The following is a 19,441-nucleotide window of genomic DNA, read 5'->3' as shown; positions in this document are numbered from 1 at the left end:
TATAGATTATGGTGCCATATTACTCTATCGTCGCTGTCTGATGAAAACCTCATATCCATTTTTGCCTATTTGTTTCTTGTATTGAAAGCAGTACCTCCCCTCAATGTACTCTGAACATGACTCTAGGACTAAAAAAATGTATTAAAAATAGCCTCTGAAGTTTAATAACTGTATATTCATTCATTTGAAAACATGGCTATTTTTCAATTTCGTGAAAAGTGTCTGTTTTGGAGAAGTTTTCACCAGACAGCAACACTATGCTCTATACTAGCCCACTATAAGCCACTATAATATCGCCACACGTACAAACCACCCCAAAACTCACTTTAACTAACTCGTAGCTTATGACAACCCTTTACTACCATTACTACTGCAGTCACTACCATTACTGCTACTATTTCCCAGCCATAATACTTCAAGACTAGCAAGCACACACATTTTCTTTTATATGAAATGTCCTTTTCTAGTTTGTGTTAATACTGAGTTTTTATATGACATTTTCAGTATCATTAACTGAACACATTCAGCGGTTCAGGGCCTGACCACCACCTTTTGGGATATTACACTTCAGGCGCCCTAGACTTTTAGGTGAAACTGTCAACATAAAGACAGTGGAATTCATCACATCACTGATCAATCATCAATCAATCAAGTTTATTTTATATAGCCCTTCGTACATCAGCTAATATCTCAAAGTGCTGTACAGAAACCCAGCCTAAAACCCCAAACAGCAAGCAATGCAGGTGTAGAAGCACGGTGGCTAGGAAAATCTCCCTAGAAAGGCCAAAACTTAGGAAGAAACCTAGAGAGGAACCAGGCTATGAGGGGTGGCCAGTCCTCTTCTGGCTGTGCCGGGTGGAGATTATAACAGAACTATGCCAAGATGTTCAAAATGTTCATAAGTGACAAGCATGGTCAAATAATAATCATGAATAATTTTCAGTTGGCTTTTCATTGCCGATCATTAAGAGTTGAAAACAGCAGGTCTGGGACAGGTGGCGGTTCCATAACCGCAGGCAGAACAGTTGAAACTGGAATAGCAGCAAGGCCAGGTGGACTGGGGACAGCAAGGAGTCAACATGCCCGGTAGTCCTGACGTATGGTCCTAGGACTCAGGTCCTCCGAGAGAGAGAAAGAAAGAGAGGAGAAAATTAGAGAGAGCCAAGATTTTCAAAATGTTCATAAATGACAAGCATGGTCAAATAATAAATCAGGAATAAAAGTCAGTTTGCTTTTCATAGCCGATCATTAAGAGTTGAAAGCAGCAGGTCTGGGACAGGTAGGGGTTCCATAACCGCAGGCAGAGCAGTTGAAACTGGAACAGCAGCAAGGCCAGGTGGACTGGGGACAGCAAGGAGTCATCATGCCCGGTTTGCCGTGACGTATGGTCCTAGGGCTCAGGTTCTCAGAGAGAGAGAAAGAAAGAGAGAACGAGAGAATTAGAGAGAGCATACTTAAATTCACACAGGACACTGGATAAGACAGGAGAAGTACTCCAGGTATAACCAACTGACCCTAGCCCCCCGACACATAAACTACTGCAGCATAAATACTGGAGGCTGAGACAGGAGCGGTCAGGAGACACTGTGGCCCCATCCGAAGATACCCCCGGACAGGGCCAAACAGGAAGGATATAACCCCACCCACTTTGCCAAAGCACAGCCCCCGCACCACTAGAGGGATATCTTCAACCACCAACTTACAATCCTGAGACAAGGCCGAGTATAGCCCACAAAGATCTCCACCACAGCACAAACCACAAACCTGATCAGGTTGTTGACATGTATGACGTGATTAAATAGCATTATTGTGTCATTAAACATAGCTCACATGCCAAATTGCGCACTATTCCGTAAGTGCACTACTTTTGAACAGGGCCCATAGGGCTCTGGTCAAAAGTAGTGCTCTATGTAGGGAATAGGCCGCCATTTGGGACAAACATTGAGTCCTCATACCGTTTGCTAATCAGACCCCTCTATCCACTGTCAAACAGTAATACGTCATTGAGATGAATCACAAGGCACAGCAAGGTTCAGACAAAGAATGTTACATACTCCAAACTTTTGTTTTCTAAAGGAAACATTCCTGAATCCCAGTGACCATGAATATAATGAACAAATACGTATTTATAGTGAAATTGACCATTGTAGCTGTTGGATTGGGATTCTTGCAATTAAAAAGTAATTTACATTTTGAATCTTGGGTTTTTCTGTGTGTCAAATATTCCCTACTGTCCCTATCTACCTGGTGCAATAGTTACAGTAGGTTTGTCCACAGACCGATGAAAGATCTCCTATAACTTCCCAAGCTGTTTAATAGACCAGACAATTATCAGCTCTCACTCTGACTTCACCAAATACAAATCAGATAAAACTCAGCTTGATCTTAACCTTTACAGCAGGGTTGTCAGAACCTGCCTATTGCCTATATAGTGCGCTACTCAAACATAGTGTGTTTCTTAGGCAATAAGGTGCCACTTGGGACACAAGCCTGGACCGTTGCCTGATTAACAGTAAAGAAGACAATCACAGATGGAAGTACCAATCATTTTTCAGCCATGTTTCGGATTGTATTGCCATGTAATGTATGAACACAATATGGTACAGTACTTATACAGATGAAGACTACAACAACATATTCAGTGGACAGCAGATGGACGGATTGCTATTACTGTACAGCTTCTGTGGGGAAACATCAAGTCTCTATGGAAATATCAAACCATATACTGTAAACCACCATCATTTAATATACTGTACACTAGGTCCATATCCGTTTTAAAACGAGACACAACATTGATGTAAAAATGTGAGAGAAAACAAAAGAAAAACCTAATAAGAACATATACATTTGAATGGAATCAGTTTCATGACATCTAACTGCGATCTTGTCTCATCGCTGCAACTCCCCAACCGACTCGGGAGAGGCGAAGGTCGAGAGCCGTGCGTCCACCGAAACACAACCCAACCAAGCCGCACTGCTTCTTGACACAATGCCAACTTAACCCGGAACCCAGCCGCACCAATGTGTCGGAGGAAACACTGTGGACCTGGCAACCGTGTCAGCGTGCACTGTGCCTGGCCAGCCACAGGAGTCGCTAGTGCGCGATGGGACAAGGACATCCGTGCCGGCCAAACCCTCCCCTAACCCAGACGAAGCTAGGACAATGGTGCGCCGCCCTATGGGACTCCTGGTCACGGCCGGTTGTGACACAGCCTGGGAACGAACCCGGGTCTGTAGTGACACCTCAAGCACTGCGATGCAGTGCCTTAGACCGCTGCGCCACTCGGGAGGCCCAAGTCAAGGTATTTTTATGAATAAATGTTAACTCTATTTAATTATTGAGATATTGGATATGTTAAAGACAATACATGTTTAATAAAATGATATGCAGGATTAATCAGAGGGAGATTATTGTAAACGCAAAAGTTGTATTTCCTGTCCTCAAAATGATTGGTAGACAAAGGGGCAATCTGGGATTGGTACAAATAAATGTTTTGACTTTTAAATTCATGATATATAGCCATTGATTGTTGACTGCTTTGTTTTACAAATCCGGGATTGCCCCTTTAACACATAACTTCTGTCATCAATAGTATACCACAGACTGTAGGCTTCTCCCTTTGCTCATTAATAAATATACCTCTAATCGTCACCAGGTAGAAACAATGTAACTGGTCCAGATACATAGCCTATTCTTAATATCCTCTACATATGTAAACAGTTTACTGACCTTTTAAATTATGACCTCTGGAATGCTTTACATACATAACGCTTTACAAAAGAGCGAAAACAGTTTGAAAATAATGATTACATTTATGTGCAAAGTATAATCTTAGAATAACTTCACAAAGTATGATAAATTAAAAGTTACGCTAGATAGCAACAACATAATGATGCTCTGTTGAGAATAATTAACACAACAAATCAACATAAAATAGACATTCTATAAACAAATGAGCAATGTATTGGCAAAACTAAATGTAAGTGATAAGCGTTCTTTTCCCCTTAGTATCATCATCACTAGTCTCTACTTGTCCCATCTCTGGTTTGTATATACAGTTTGTGTAGGTTTCATATATCCGTTCATCCGTCTACTCATCCATCCATTCCTCTTGTTTCTTCCAACCCCGGTGTGTCTCTCCGTCTGTGTCCCTAATATACCAGAGACCTGACCGAGACCTGGGGCCGTATGTATCAAGCATCTCAGAGTAGGAGTGCTGATTTAAGATCAAGTCCTGCCTGTCCATATAATCTGATTCATTATGATCTAAAAGGCAAAACTGATCTTGGATCAGTATTCGTACTCGGAGATGCTTGATACGGGCCCAGAAGACTGGGAGCTGATCACTCTAGCTCTCCTCCAGCCAGGAGGGCTTGTCTGACCCTGGGGGCTTTAACTTGACGTTGAACTGTCTCAGTGTCTGTTCCAACTGCTGCTGGTTCCCAGCGAAGTAGGCTGAGATAGCATTATGGAAGAGGAGCAGCTGCTTGTGCATCACCTTCACCTACACACACAGAAAAAGAGAGAGTGTGATGTAGCATTATTGTAAACTAACTAACCAAATAACTAACTAACCCACCTTGTTCTCTTCCAGGAACTTGAGTTTGATGGTGACGTCTGAGCGCAGCCGTTCGTACTTGTCTCTCTGCACCTGGTACTGCTGCTGGGACACCTCTATACGCACCATGGTGGCAGCATCACGAGGACCCAGACTCAACTCCTCCAGGTCGGCCCTGTACGCATCAAACTCCAGCCTGGGAGAGAGAGAGAGGGGAAGAGAGGCAGCGTAAAAACATAGTCATATCGTTCGTTCTTCTGCCATCCCGAGATTTATGGTATTACCAGCATAGTACACAGGGGGGGAACTAAAGATGCAACAAAACAACAACAACAAAAATCACCCAGACGCTGTTAGCTAAATGCTAACGAGCAAAAACAAATAAACTAATTGCAAAGACAAGCAAATCCCGCTCATAAAGTTATACAAGCATAGCTAGTTGCTACCGAATGTCATTTTCAGTGAGTGTAGACATTTACAAGTAAAGGTGAACGAGAGAAATTGTGCAGATGACTAAAGTTGTGATGCATGCTTTTCTGAAGGAAGAGCAGCATGTGAACATGGAGCAGAGGAGAGAAGAACGGAGGAGAAAAGAACCACTAGTAGGAAGCACAGGGGTCAAATGGGAGCTGTACAGACAACCCATTCAGAGCTCTTTGACTCCTGGCAGAAAGCCATTATATATCTGATGGCAAACATTTAGTAGTGAATTGCATACAAGTGTATCTTCATCACCTCATGTGCGCTGCTCAACAGAGACTCTGATAGATAAATAACACTATGAACTCACCAGCTCCCGCTGTCTCCCGTTGTGCTATTTATAAACAGACACGTGACTGGCTTAACTGTTCTGGGGAACTGCAGTAAGCTTCATAATGGAAAATCATTTGACAGGTGAAATGAAGAACACAATCTGCTTTATCTCCCAACGTATTGCACAAGTTGACAGCAGGTATTAACTTAAAAAGTAGCTAGAAATATTCAAATTTCTTAAAATAAATAGTTTTGACTATTGAAAAACCATCCCGTGGCTTTTAGAAAAAAATACCTCAGTATACGGTATACCACCCAATCCTATAAAACACCCACATAACACCCTATAACCCTCAAACCCAGGTTCAACTCCTACAGGTATGCATGGTACACATCACACTCCAGCCTGACACACAGAAGTATGATGTCATGTCAAACACACTCTATATAATGTCTCTGGCAATCATAGATATAGGGCCACATTTTCATGGTGTAAAGGAGCACAGATCTCTGTAAAAAAAGACTGTAAACCTCCTAATTTGGGAGTATGATCATTTGAAACTGTTATAAGGAGGAAACTACCACAGTATCTCCAGTCCCTGCACCTTTCTTTTTTTATTATTTTTTTACCATTCTCCCCAATTTCGTGGTATCCAATTGGTAGTGACAGTCTTGTCTCATCGCTGCAACTCCCGTACGGACTCGGGAGAGGCAAAGGTCGAGAGCCGCGCGTCCTCCGAAACACAACCCGACCAAGCCGCAGTGCTTCTTGACACAATGCTCACTTAACCCGGGAAGCCAGACGCACCAATGTGTCGGAGGAAACACCTCCTGGCGACCATGTCAGCGTACACTGCGCCCGGCCCGCCACAGGAGTCGCTAGCGCGCGATGGGACAAGGACATCCCTGCCGGCCAAACCCTCCACTAACCCAAACGACGCTGGGACAATCGTGTGCCGCCCCATGGGTCTCCCGGGCGCGGCCGGTTGCGAGAGAGCCTGGACTCGAACTCAGATTCTCTAGTGGCACAGCTAGGACTGCGATGCAGTGTCTTAGACCACAGCGCCACTCGGGAGGCCGGCCCTCACCTTTCTAACCTTCCCATCATCGTTGTTACCTTGCAGCCTCGTACAGTTTGATGGTCATCAGTGTGTCCTCCATGGTCTTGTTGACTAGTGTATTGATGCTGGACACAAAAAAGTTGATGGCTCCAAGAAGAGCCTCCCCATTCCTACACAACAACTTCTGGGTCTCCGCGTTGTAGCCAAACTCATCCTGTGGACACAAACACTTGCGTTTACATCCAGGTAGCCTGGATTCCAAAGTGAAACTGATTGGCTTTGTTTCCAACCAAAAATTATGGCCTGGATTTTCAGGCTACATTTCTGAAGGCCAATTTCACACAGTGTGCCATCTGCAGCTGATTTCTGGCTGGGCTGAGGTCTACGGGTTAAGGTTAGGGGTCAGGGGTTAGAGGTCTTTCTTACCCGTAGTTCAGGTGATTTCTGGCTGAGGTCCGCGAAGGTGTCCCCCAGGGCCTGCTGGGTCTGGACCATGTTGTAAAAATGGCTGGTCAGGGCGCTGGTCAGTCTCAGGACAGACTCGTACTTCCTCTTGGTGTCCCTGAGCACATCTATCTGGGCTTCCAGCTCCAGGTCCACTGTCCGAGAACCACGGCCGAACCGCTCCGAGAACATCTGCTTGGTACACTGGTGTAAAGATGGAGAGGAAGAGATGTGATTAGGATAAAGGAGAGAACAGGAGATGAGAACATCTGCTTGGTACACTGGTGTAAAGATGGAGAGGAAGAGATGTGATTAGGATAAAGGAGAGAACAGGAGATGAGAACATCTGCTTGGCACACTGGGATAAAGACGACATGGAGAGATGTGATCAGAATAGAACCCGAATAGAAGAGTTACTTGCTTTCCAAGGAGGAAATTATTCCCAGCCTTGTATGAAGACAACTGATCATACCAGTGCTGTCGCAATCACACCCATAGAACACAGTGAGGATTCAATGAAGGATGGCTTCAACCCATTTTCCCCAGGAGACAGGTTCTGTTCTGTACCTTGTAGGTGTTGATGCCCCACTTCTTAACACTGTCTAGTTTCTCCACAGCCACACCACGGTTAGCCTCCTCCACCGACATGTTCTGGTTGCTGTTACTGTGGTGCATCCCCGACCCTGACACAAAGGATAATAAATAACATGCTCACTCTCAGATGATTCCTTAAAGTGGCTAGTTGCTGAGACCTAGTTGATAAAGTCTATAGTAAATAAGATGGACCTTCCATCTCATTTACTATGAACCCTGTCACAAAACCAGCTTCAGTCAGTAGTGCTACGATACACAGAAAGGCAGATCAGTGCTTCCTTGGGCACTCTCCTCATCACTACTCCTCAAAGCAAAGACCTGAAATATTCCTTTCATGTACAAAGTATGTCTTCGAGAAAAATAGTATGACAGTGATTGAGTGATCGGTTGAGAGTGAATGAAATGAATGAGTGAACAAGGTGAAGTGGAGTAAAGGAGGGTGGTGATATATGGGTCCAGTGTAGGGCTGGAAAGTTCCAGTAACATTCCCAGGTAAAATGTCCACGTTTTCCAGAAACCCTGGTTGCAGAATTCAAAATGTAGTGCTTATAGTAATTCTGGAATTCCCTTCCAATTCTGGAAATCTTCTGACCAGGATTTCTAGAAAACCTGGGAATTTTGACGAACCCGAATTCTGCAACCCTACTCCTCTGGTACCTGTAAATGGCTGGTCGGTCTGGTTCTGGTTGGCTATCCTGCTGGCTGCTGACTGGCTGGGGACCAGACCTACACCCTGTCCCCTGGAATTCATTCGCAGCTCTGGAATGGACATGGGAGGGGGAAGATGGGGAGAGGAGCTGTGAGGATATGTGATATATGAGATGAAGAGAATAGATGAAGGTTGGTGAAGGTGTTACAGAGGTGAGGATGTGATAGTGAGTCATGCAGGTTTCCATGTCAAAAAAACAACAGAATGAAAAAGCAAATGGAGAAAAATATGAAATATGAACATAAGTAGTAGTAAAGTATGAAATGATGCACATATCATGTGGTGATTTAATGAACCTCAATATTTCATTTGTTAACTGCTTCATGTGACATTTGCATACATAGGATGCATCCAAAATGGCACCCTATTCCCTATGGGGGAGCCATAGGGCTCTGGTCAAAAGTAGTGCCCTATCCATTTGGGATGGAGTTGTCGTCATTAGAAACATTCACACAAACATAACACAGTAAATAAAACAGCTCTGCAATGAAGTCAATCAGGTTAGTAAACATATCCAGTTGTTTAGTTAACTTCCACCGCCATGCATCCAGTATGCATTAGACAGTACAGCAGCATGCCCTTCTTTCCCGTGACATCTGTAGACAAGAGGTACACAGTGTTGTTGAAGAGAGGGACTTCAACTGTGTCTGGTGTTGAACAGCAACCCAGGCTACAGGCAAGGATCATTCTCCCACAGAATTAAAGAGTAACTAATGAAAACACTCTTAAAAGTATAAACAGGTAGACTCAGCAATATGACGTAGATGCAGAGAGTAAACAGCACAGTGGGTCAATTTCCACAACAACTAAGAGTGTTGAAGCTCGAGGCTCAACTTCCCCGGTGTTTTGGTGCCCTGGCTGCCACACTGTGAACAGCATGAAACGAACCCGTGCACATGCAGATACTGTGTGTGACTTTACATTTTTCAAATTGTTATTATTATTCAAAACACCACATAAAACAATTGCGCTCAGGTGCATCCTGTTTCCATTGATCATCCTTGAGATGTTTCTACAACTTGATTGGAGTCTACCTGGGGTAAATTCAATTGATTGGACATGATTTGGAAAGGCCCATACCTGTCTATATAAGCTCCCACTGTTGACAGTGCATGTCAGAGCAAAAACCAAGCCATGAGGTCGAAGGAATGGTCCGTAGAGCTCCGAGACAGGATTGTGTCAAGGCACAGATCTGGTGAAGGTTACCAAAACATTTCTGCAGCATTGAAGGTCCCCAAGAACACAGTGGCCTCCATCATTCTTAAATGGAAGAAGTTTGGAACCACCAAGACTCTTCCTAGAGCTGGCCGCCGAGCCAAACTGAGCAATCGGAGAAGGGCCTTGGTCAGGGAGAAAGGGCAACCTTCCAGAAAGCAACCATCTCTGTAGCACTCCACCAATCAGGCCTTTATGGTAGAGTGGCCAGACGGAAGCCACTCCTCAGTAAAAGGCACATTACAGCCACCTTGGAGTTTGCCAAAAGGCATCTAAAAGACTCTCAGACCATGAGAATCAAGATTCTCTGGTCTGATGAAACCAAGATTGAACTCTATGGCCTGAATGCCAAGTGTCACGTCTGGAGAAAACCTGGCACCATCTCTACGGTGAAGCATTGTGGTGGCAGCATCATGCTGGGGGGGGGGGGCCGGGCAGGGCAGGGACGGGACTGGGAGACTAGTCAGGATCGAGGGAAAGATGAACAGAGCAAAATACAGAGAGATCCTTGATGAAAACCTGCTCCAGAGCGCTCAGGGCCCCCAGACTGGGGCGAAGGTTCACCATCCATTAGGACAAAGACCCTAAGCACACAGCCAAGACAACACAGGAGTGGCTTCGGGACAAGCCTCTGAATGTCCTTGAGTGTCTCAGCCAGAGCCTGGACTTGAACCGGATCTAACATCTCGGGAGAGACCTGGAAATAGCTGTGCAGCTACACTCCCCATCAAACTTGACAGAGCTTGAGAGGATCTGCAGAGAAGAATGGGAGAAACTCCCCAAATAAAGGTGTGCCAAGCTTGTTGCGTCATACCCAAGAAAACTCAAGGCTGTAATCGCTGCCAAAGGTGCTTCAACAAAGTACTGAGTAAAGGGTCTGAATACTTATGTAAATGCAATATTTCTAAAAACCTGTTTTTGCTTTGTCATTATGGGGTATTGTGTGTAGATTGATGAGGGACAAAATGTAGGAGTCTGAATACTTTCCGAATGCACTGTCAGTACAAAAATAAAAAAGGAACGCGAAGTCTTGCATCTCGCTCATCTCCATAGCTGCGGTGCTGCTTGTAGCAACATCATTTCGCTGAGTCTACCTTTAAAAGAGGGAAGTATACAGTTATGTGGAAGGAGGTTGAGAGGTGTAAAGCCACCTGTGGGCTGAGGTTTGGCTCCAGGGACAGGGGCACAGTTAGGGGCAGGGTCTCCTGTCCACATACTGAGGGTTGAAATGGATAGCGGGGCCTGGAGGACAGGGTTGGTTAAGATAGTCAGTAAGAGAGAGTAGGAAGTAGATCTTAAAATCAAAATAGCCAATACAGTAGAGAGACTGTTTGCTACTCATAGACTCCTGAAAGAACAGAAAGAAGGTTAGGTCAAAATAGAGTCACTGATGCAGAACAGCATGCAGGCAAGCTCCTAAAATAAACAAAAAACTGAATTGAATTCCATCAGGACAAACCACATTGGGACAGTTGAAAATGTAGTCTTCACCATTCTTAATGCTAACAAACCAAGCAAGCAGCACAGACATTGCTTAAGGGACTAGGCTATTCATTGATTTAATAAGGCCTAAGTGGACATAATTAAGTGGACATTCCAGTAATGCAAAGCAATGAGAGCAGTAGGGAGCGAGAGAGAGCTGTCTGTACCTTTAATGGAGCTAGTGAGAGCAGTAGAGCTGTGTGTACCTTTGATGGAGGAGGTGGGTATGATGCCCCCTGCAGGTCCTCCGTAGCCTCCAGACACGATGCTGGTCTCATTCAGGTTGGGACCAGACACCATCACCTGCTGCAGGTCCTAAGGTGAAGCCACAACACATCAATGGAATAGATATAGCCTAACTCTAATCAGTCCCTCACAGATTTCGCAGAGATTTATGATATTTGCGGCCAAAAACACTTGATTTTGCTGCGCCAAAAAACAAATGTGAATCCTGGAGGGACTGACTAATACGTAACGCTCCTGTAGAGTTTATTGTCAATCTGACGAAGACCTTCCATATAGGCCTAATCTTTGTTGTACACAGACACTCACACACATGAAAATGGTTCAGTAGATTAGGTGAAAAACAATTAGGAGAAAACCTATTGATGAAGGTTTATTGTGGTTAGTCTGAAAGTCTTCTATGTTAACACGTACACTACATCTAAATCTACAGTTCTCCAACCATGACGTGACACACCTTCTCATCTAAGGTCCACTGAATCTTTGCAGCCTGCACAGAAGTGAGACATAATACAGTACAATAAAATACACAAACAAATAGTTGATGTAATGAGGAGGTCACCACACACAGTATACATATAAATACTGTACATAGTAACTGTATCCCAAATGGCACCCTATTCCCATGGGACACAGACCATATGACCCACCTGCTCCAAACTGTCATCCTCGGCCAGGGTCTCTCCATTGCTGTTGATAGGAATCTCCATGGTAGCCGCCTTGCCCATAAAACTGTCTGCCATGGTGGTCGTCTGCTGGAGAGAGAGCATTGGGAAAGAGACAAAGAGATGGGAGATGGAGAGATGGAGAAAGAGAGGTGATATAGAGAGAGAGAGAGCACGATCATCACACACTGAGCTTTTCACATTAATGAAAGGAATGGTTTCAATGTCAATATGAGTAGAATCTGCTAATTCAGGATAATATCCAGCCTAGCCAGCTGTGATATGTAAATATGCAGTGTCCATATTCCTTAGCCAGCTGGCTGATCTGTCCACTGGTACAGTGAGTGCTGAAAGCAGCGATAACCTGCTCTCACAGTAAGCAATCACATTTCACAACACATTACAGCAGCCATAGCTAGCTATTCGTGATCATCATGCGTGTTGTATCCAGTTAGCTTGTTAGTCCCAGCAATACAACACCTAGCTAGTTAGCTCCAACCTTGCTAGCTCCAACCTTGCGTCCCTAGCCAGCTGGCTAAACTGGTGGTGCTGCTGAAAATTATGATGATCTCAGTTAGCATGATCTGCTAGCTAGCTAACGTTACCTGCGGTGTAGGTGCAGTAGTCAAATCTCCCAAATTGTCAAATGTAGCTGCTTATTCCACACGGTATTTCATCGAATATTACTATTATGAAAATATTACTATTATGAACGGAATGACACCGTTGCAATGTTTATTTTTCGTCTGTTGATGAACGCATGACTGTAGTCGTTATTCCGTTAGCATCCCCCGGTAGAACCGGACACAATATGCAGATAAAATCCCTGAAGCCCAGTACCTCCCTCCTTCCTTCCTCTGGCGCTACACGTAACGCTACGTCAAGTCACCACGTCGAACAGCTGACGACCTCAACTCCATTCTGCCCTCAACCATTTAGTGATTTGGATTGTTTGGTTTGTGTGGAAAAACAAACATCACCAATTTAAAAATGAAGTTCTCTCTGCAACTAGGGCAGAAGGAGGTTTTGAGTTATTGGATTTTGTGGATATGAATAATACCGTTACAATTAAATGGTTGAACTCCAGCATCTGTATTGTCCTCAGCAGGGTTGGGGAGTAATCCGTTACATGTAAAAGATTACAACAACTGTAACTGTAATCCGTTACATTACCAGCTACAATATTGTAATCAGATAACAGATACTTTTGAAAAACGAAATTATTATTTCGAGAATTATTTTTAAATTCAGAAAGAATGTTTGCGAAAACAAAATGTTTGACACTTCTGTTTTCTCAATGACATTCAAATCAGCATTGAAAACATTCGCAATTTGAAATATGTTCAACGTGAGCGAGTCTGACCATAAATCAGAGACAAATATGATGACACATCAAATGTGTTTGATGGATCGAGGGAAAAGAGCAGGAATACGCTTTTGTAGGCTACAGTCCAAGCTATGTGTTCCAATGGTGCGACTGCTGCATTCAAAAATAATCCAACTTGAATAGACGCTTGGAGGTTGCGCTCTTGCAACAGTTGCATAGTGCGGGTCCCAGCCTATGAAATAAAAGGGAGGCTTTTATTGCTCAATCTAATTCATGCTGATATTTTCTTTTTATCCATAGGCCTAATTGACACATACTCAAACTCACACACTTTGGATAGACTTAAAGGGGCAATCTGTAGTTGCTACAGTACACCTATTTTTGGACTTATAAATTATATATCTACAGTACCAGTCAAAAGTTTGGACCACCTACTCATTCAAGGGTTTTTCTTTATTTTTTACTATTTTCTACATTGTAGAATAATTGTGAAGACATCAAAACTATGAAACAACACATATGGAATCATGTAGTAACCAAAAAAGTGTTATTATATATTTTATTATTATTTATAGTTATTTATAATATTTTAGATTATTCAAAGTACCGGGTTTGGCGGGGGTAGGCCATCATTGTAAATAATAATTTGTTCTTAACTGATTTGCCTAGGTAAATAAATGTTAAATAATACAAAAAAAATATATATATAAACACCCTTTGCCTTGATGCCAGCTTTGCACACTCTTGGCATTCTCTCAACCAGCTTCATGAGGAATGCTTTTCCAACAGCCTTGAAGGAGTTCCCACATATGCTGAGCACTTGTTGGCTGCTTTTCCTTCACTCTGTGGTCCAACTCATCCCAAACCATCTCAATTGGGTTGAGGCTGGGTGATTGTGGAGGCCAGGTCATATGATGCAGCACTCCATCACTCTCCTTGGTCAAATAGCCCTTACACAGCCTGGTGGTGTGTTGGGTCATTGTCCTGCTGAAAAACAATGATAGTCCCACAAACCAGATGGGATGGCTTATTGCTGCAGAATGCTGTGGTAGCCATGCTGGTTAAGTGTGCCTTGAATTCTAAATAAATCACCAACAGTGTCACCAGCAAAGCACCCCCACACCATCACACCTCCTCTTCCATGCTTCACGGTGTGAACCACACATGCGGAGATCATTCGTTCACCTACTCTACGTCTCAAGTCTCTGACTTGTGGTCAGACTCGCACAGGTGGAACAAACTTAAACTTGCGCCTTTTTTCAATGCTGATTTGAATGTAATTGAGAAACAGAGAAGTGTCAAATATGTTTTATTCGCAAACCTCCTTTCATCATTTAAAAGTAAGGCTCGAAGTAATCATCTAGTTTTTCAAAAGTATCTGTAATATGATTACAATATTTTTGCTGGTAATGTAACGGATTACAGTTACCGTTTTTGTAATCCCTTACATGTAACAGATTATATGTAATTTGTTACTCCCCAACCCTGGTGGTTAATGCTATTCCCTCGGGTATTTCCCAGCTAATGAAAAGTCATGTGTTTTCAAGATACACTTAGAATAGAACCTAATCTATTTATTAATGGTATTGATATCAAAAGTACCAAGTTTACAAATAAACACATAAGATAATATTTTTTATAGCAAAATAAATATCACACTAAGAGGGAAATCCTTTTGGCTTTGTCCTTTTAAATGTATTTCTAATAAGATAAGAGAGGGGCACCTATAGATTTTACACAACATTTATCCCTCCAACACGATGGTGTCAAGGTTTACAGACATTGACAACAAGTTTACCTTCTGCAATTATGAACCTGAAATGCTGACACATTTGTTTTACAGTTGTTTGTACATGATTCGATTTTGGATAGATATGAAGGACAACATACTGAGGAAAACTGGTCACTCTATTGATATTAAATGCAATGATGTTATATCCTTGTTTAACAGTACTCTGAACTCTTTGAAATGTATAACTAATGTCATGATTTTGGTTGATTGGTAAATCTTATATCCACAAAACCAACTTTTTTTAATCAACCCCCTGCTTTAAAGGGTTTTTGATAGACTTTATGTTTTTAATTGAGTCTCTAAAATTACTAAATAATAAGAAAAGCTTGTCTACAGTCCAATATTATAAGTAATTATTTTCGAAATAAGTGTCATTGTCACATGATCTTATACTGTCATAACTAGTGTTTCTGTGTTTGTTTTGTTTGTCTTTTATGTTCTTGTCAATTCTTGATGTGTGTTTTGCCCTATATTTCTATTTTATTTTCAATTGTTAATCCCAGCCCCCGTCCCCGCAGGAGGCCTTTTTGCCTTTTGGTAGGCCGTCATTGTAAATAAGAATTTGTTCTTAACTGACTTGCCTAGTTAAGTAAAGGTTCAATTATTATTATTATATTTTAAACTCTATGATGTCTCATTGTCTGTCACATTTTAAAATAATAATAATGTAGTAAGTAAGGTACCAAACTTTGCCAGAGGGTGTCACTGTAAGCACGGGGAATACAGTGAAAATGTGTATTTTTAAATCTGATACCGTCACGGATGTGAGGTTTACATGACTGGACTGGAGCATAGCCACAGAACCATCTTTGGCATAGACTACTGTTGAATGTTCTAGTTCATGAAGTTTACAGATGTGAACAGAAGAATCAGTGAGGTTTGAAGAAGCCTCTGGCTACCGTTGCACGACCTGGAAAGGTACATGGAGGTAACCAAGTTTTCAACTGTGTAAGAATCTGAATAATATATACCATTTAGGAGACGCTTTTATCCAGTCTTATTAGCATATATTTTCTTAAGTGTGTTCCCAGCGAGAATCAAACTCACAATCCTAGCATTGGCATCTTAAGTGCCATGCTCTACCAACTAAGTGACACAGGACAGGTCAGGAGCTTTGTAGTACTGCAGGCCCTACACTACACGCAAGACTGAGGGTTAGCCAACCCATAGATATTCCAGTAGAAATTCAAGAACTTCCCATAACAGGAAAAGGGTGTATGGCTGCTGGTGTTAAGACTGAATAATCTGTCTTCTAGTGGTCTCTAAGACGACCTTTTTGTCAGGAGAGAAGCTGTTCAAAACGTGTCAAAACCTTGACACACTACTTTTATCACAGAGAAGAGAGCAAGGTCGCATCCCAAATGGCACCCTATTCCATATATAGTGCACTTATTTTGACCAGGGCTCATAGGACTCTTGTCAAAAGGGAACAGGGTGCCATTTGGGACACAGACCAAGTAGAAGGGAGTTTATGCTGGAAGTCAAAAACTAGCAGTATAGTCAAAGAAAGACAGTAGAGAAAGTGCCTAGTTGCTGACAAGGGACAGATCCGCTTGTCTTTGATAAATCATTGATACATCCCCTTAACAGTATGACCTGAAGATATAAATATTCTGTTTAAGCAGATGAGAAATCGGAGCGACCCTAAAAAGTACACAAAAAAAGAGTACCTCAACGACCCCAGAATAAACCCCAGTCCCAGTCGATGAGACTTATCAGGGGTGCATCCCAAGTGGCACCCTATTCCATACATAGTGCACTACTATTACCCGGAGTCCCATCTCCCTGGTCAAAAGAAGTGCACTACATAGGGAATATGGTGCCATTTGGGACATATATGCTTTCCGCTGTGATTCAGTCTGTTCATGAATGTAGATGATACAGTTGGCTGGTGCTGGTGCCTTCCTCCGGAACATGACCTCTTATCATCTCTGTAACATCATAAAGCAACAAGCTACAGGACTGAAATGCATTAATATCAATTGAGGAGAGAAGCTGGGTATGGGTATGCAGCCCAAACGGCAACCTATTCCCTATATAGTGCACTACTTTTGACCAGGACCTATAGGGGAATATCCCATAATGGGAATAGGGTGCCATTTGGGGTCTCCTTTGTTCATATTCTCTCTCTCTGAAGCTCATCTTTCAAGGCAAACACCCAGCAGAGACTTTAAACTGAGTTGCTGATTGAGAGAGAATACAAACCCTTACATACCAGGTCCAGGATGTTTATCATTGGAGAAAACATGAAGCAGATAAGCAAAGGACCTAGAGACGCCATAGACTTTACATTGAATAAATACACTACTCATCAGCAATCATGTGTTTCGATATGTAGAGCATAGTTAGAAGTAGGTCTATGCATTTACAGCAGGGGTGTCAAAATCTTTTTTTCCCGGGGGCCACATTTGGTCTTCAACGAGGTTTCGGAGGGCCACCCTGAAAATGTGTTATATTTCCTTGCTGTCAAAATTAGCAAAAAAAATGTCTCTATCCATCGTTTTTGGAATCTTCGATGCTCCCTGACTGTTTAGTGATTATTAGCGAGCTGGACAATCAAGTCATTGAATAAATGTAGATCCATTATAATTTCTTCACAGTTTCGATTTGGTTTTAGTTATTTTAAAGTATCTTGAGTTTGTTCTCCCCCCAAGGATATACTGTATATATATATACACTGCTCAAAAAAATAAAGGGAACACTTAAACAACACAATGTAACTCCAAGTCAATCACACTTCTGTGAAATCAAACTGTCCACTTAGGAAGCAACACTGATTGACAATACATTTCACATGCTGTTGTGCAAATGGAATAGACAAAAGGTGGAAATTATAGGCAATTAGCAAGACACCCCCCAAAACAGGAGTGATTCTGTAGGTGGTGACCACAGACCACTTCTCAGTTCCTATGCTTCCTGGCTGATGTTTTGGTCACTTTTGAATGCTGGCGGTGCTCTCGCTCTAGTGGTAGCATGAGACGGAGTCTACAACCCACACAAGTGGCTCAGGTAGTGCAGTTCATCCAGGATGGCCCATCAATGCGAACTGTGGCAAAAAGGTTTGCTGTGTCTGTCAGCGTAGTGTCCAGAGCATGCAGGCGCTACCAGGAGACAGGCCAGTACATCAGGAGACGTGGAGGAGGCCGTAGGAGGGCAACAACCCAGCAGCAGGACCGCTACCTCCGCCTTAGTGCAAGAAGGTGCACTGCCAGAGCCCTGCAAAATGACCTCCAGCAGGCCACAAATGTGCATGTGTCAGCATATGGTCTCACAAGGGGTCTGAGGATCTCATCTCGGTACCTAATGGCAGTCAGGCTACCTCTGGCGAGCACATGGAGGGCTGTGCGGCCCCACAAAGAAATGCCACCCCACACCATGACTGACCCATCGCCAAACCGGTCATGCTGGAGGATGTTGCAGGCAGCAGAACGTTCTCCACGGCGTCTCCAGACTGTCACGTCTGTCACATGTGCTCAGTATGAACTTGCTTTCATCTTTGAAGAGCACAGGGCGCCAGTGGCGAATTTGCCAATCTTGGTGTTCTCTGGCAAATGCCAAACGTCCTGCACGGTGTTGGGCTGTAAGCACAACCCCCACCTGTGGACGTCGGGCCCTCATACCACCCTCATGGAGTCTGTTTCTGACCGTTTGAGCAGACACATGCATATTTGTGGCCTGCTGGAGGTCATTTTGCAGGGCGCTGGCAGTGCACCTCTTGCACAAAGGCGGAGGTAGCGGTCCTGCTGCTGGGTTGTTGCCCTCCTACGGCCTCCTCCACGTCTCCTGATGTACTGGCCAGTCTCCTGGTAGCGCCTGCATGCTCTGGACACTACGCTGACAGACACAGCAAACCTTTTTGCCACAGTTCGCATTGATGTGCCATCCTGGATGAACTGCTCTACCTGAACCACTTGTGTGGGTTGTAGACTCCGTCTCATGCTACCACTAGAGTGAGAGCACCGCCAGCATTCAAAAGTGACCAAAACATCAGCCAGGAAGCATAGGAACTGAGAAGTGGTCTGTGGTCACCACCTGCAGAATCACTCCTGTTTTGGGGGGTGTCTTGCTAATTGCCTATAATTTCCACCTTTTGTCTGTTCCATTTGCACAACAGCATGTGAAATGTATTGTCAATCAGTGTTGCTTCCTAAGTGGACAGTTTGATTTCACAGAAGTGTGATTGACTTGGAGTTACATTGTGTTGTTTAAGTGTTCCCTTAATTTTTTTGAGCAGTGTATATATATATATATATACATATATATATATATATATACATATGTATATTGTTTTTAATCAAACCACCCTTGTGGATTAGACCCCCTTGGGGGCCGGATCACTTGACACCCCTAATTTACAGTATACAGTATACAATGCTCCTACAAACAGATACCCAGGAGCCTGAGGGGAGTGTCTGAAATAAAAGCCTATGAAACAATGTCGCTCCTCTAGCTGTTTTGAACCTGGATGTTAAAACCATTTCACATGTTGCGTGTTTGGAAGAGTTTGGAAGGTCCGACTGCCTGCGAGCCAGTAGTTCCGTCCGTGTTAGCCAGTGAAAAATGCCTGTAGAATGTTTTTACTTAGTGGTTGAAGAGA

At 43.2% G+C, this 19,441-nt stretch overlaps 1 protein-coding gene across 7 annotated transcripts; it reads right to left on the bottom strand.

The window, feature by feature from the left end:
- Positions 1 to 2,544: 2,544 nt before the first annotated feature.
- LOC129822226 (arfaptin-2-like) lies at positions 2,545 to 12,591 on the bottom strand. Of its 7 annotated transcripts, none has more exons than XM_055880315.1 (10): positions 12,331 to 12,591; positions 11,699 to 11,815; positions 11,518 to 11,550; positions 11,024 to 11,132; positions 8,069 to 8,170; positions 7,385 to 7,500; positions 6,800 to 7,021; positions 6,430 to 6,587; positions 4,581 to 4,755; positions 2,545 to 4,505 (listed from the first exon to the last, which is right to left on the bottom strand). In XM_055880315.1, the coding sequence occupies exons 2-10, from the start codon at positions 11,801 to 11,803 to the stop codon at positions 4,350 to 4,352; spliced, it is 1,176 nt and encodes a 391-aa protein (XP_055736290.1). In that variant the 5' UTR covers positions 11,804 to 11,815; positions 12,331 to 12,591; the 3' UTR covers positions 2,545 to 4,349. The 7 variants fall into 7 exon arrangements, with proteins under 7 accessions (XP_055736290.1, XP_055736289.1, XP_055736291.1 ...); XM_055880314.1 differs by having other exon boundaries at positions 11,699 to 11,812; XM_055880316.1 differs by having other exon boundaries at positions 11,711 to 11,812; positions 12,331 to 12,590.
- Positions 12,592 to 19,441: the final 6,850 nt, after the last annotated feature.

This window comes from Salvelinus fontinalis, chromosome 24 (assembly GCF_029448725.1).
Source record: "Salvelinus fontinalis isolate EN_2023a chromosome 24, ASM2944872v1, whole genome shotgun sequence".
NCBI classification, from domain to species: Eukaryota; Metazoa; Chordata; class Actinopteri; order Salmoniformes; family Salmonidae; genus Salvelinus; species Salvelinus fontinalis.
Note: the sequence above shows the minus strand (reverse complement) of the source record. Positions and strands in the feature narration are given on the sequence as shown.

What these genes read in the sequence shown, in the direction of transcription:
- LOC129822226 (XM_055880315.1), bottom strand. Translation starts at nt 11,803, where the DNA reads ATGGCAGACAGTTTTATGGGCAAGGCGGCTACCATGGAGATTCCTATC. An exon ending in ACCCACCTCCTCCATCAAAG is followed by an intron (nt 8,171 to 11,023) that starts GTACACACAGCT and finishes TGTCCATTCCAG; the next exon opens with AGCTGCGAATGAATTCCAGG. An exon ending in GACCGACCAGCCATTTACAG is followed by an intron (nt 7,501 to 8,068) that starts GTACCAGAGGAG and finishes CCTTTGTGTCAG; the next exon opens with GGTCGGGGATGCACCACAGT.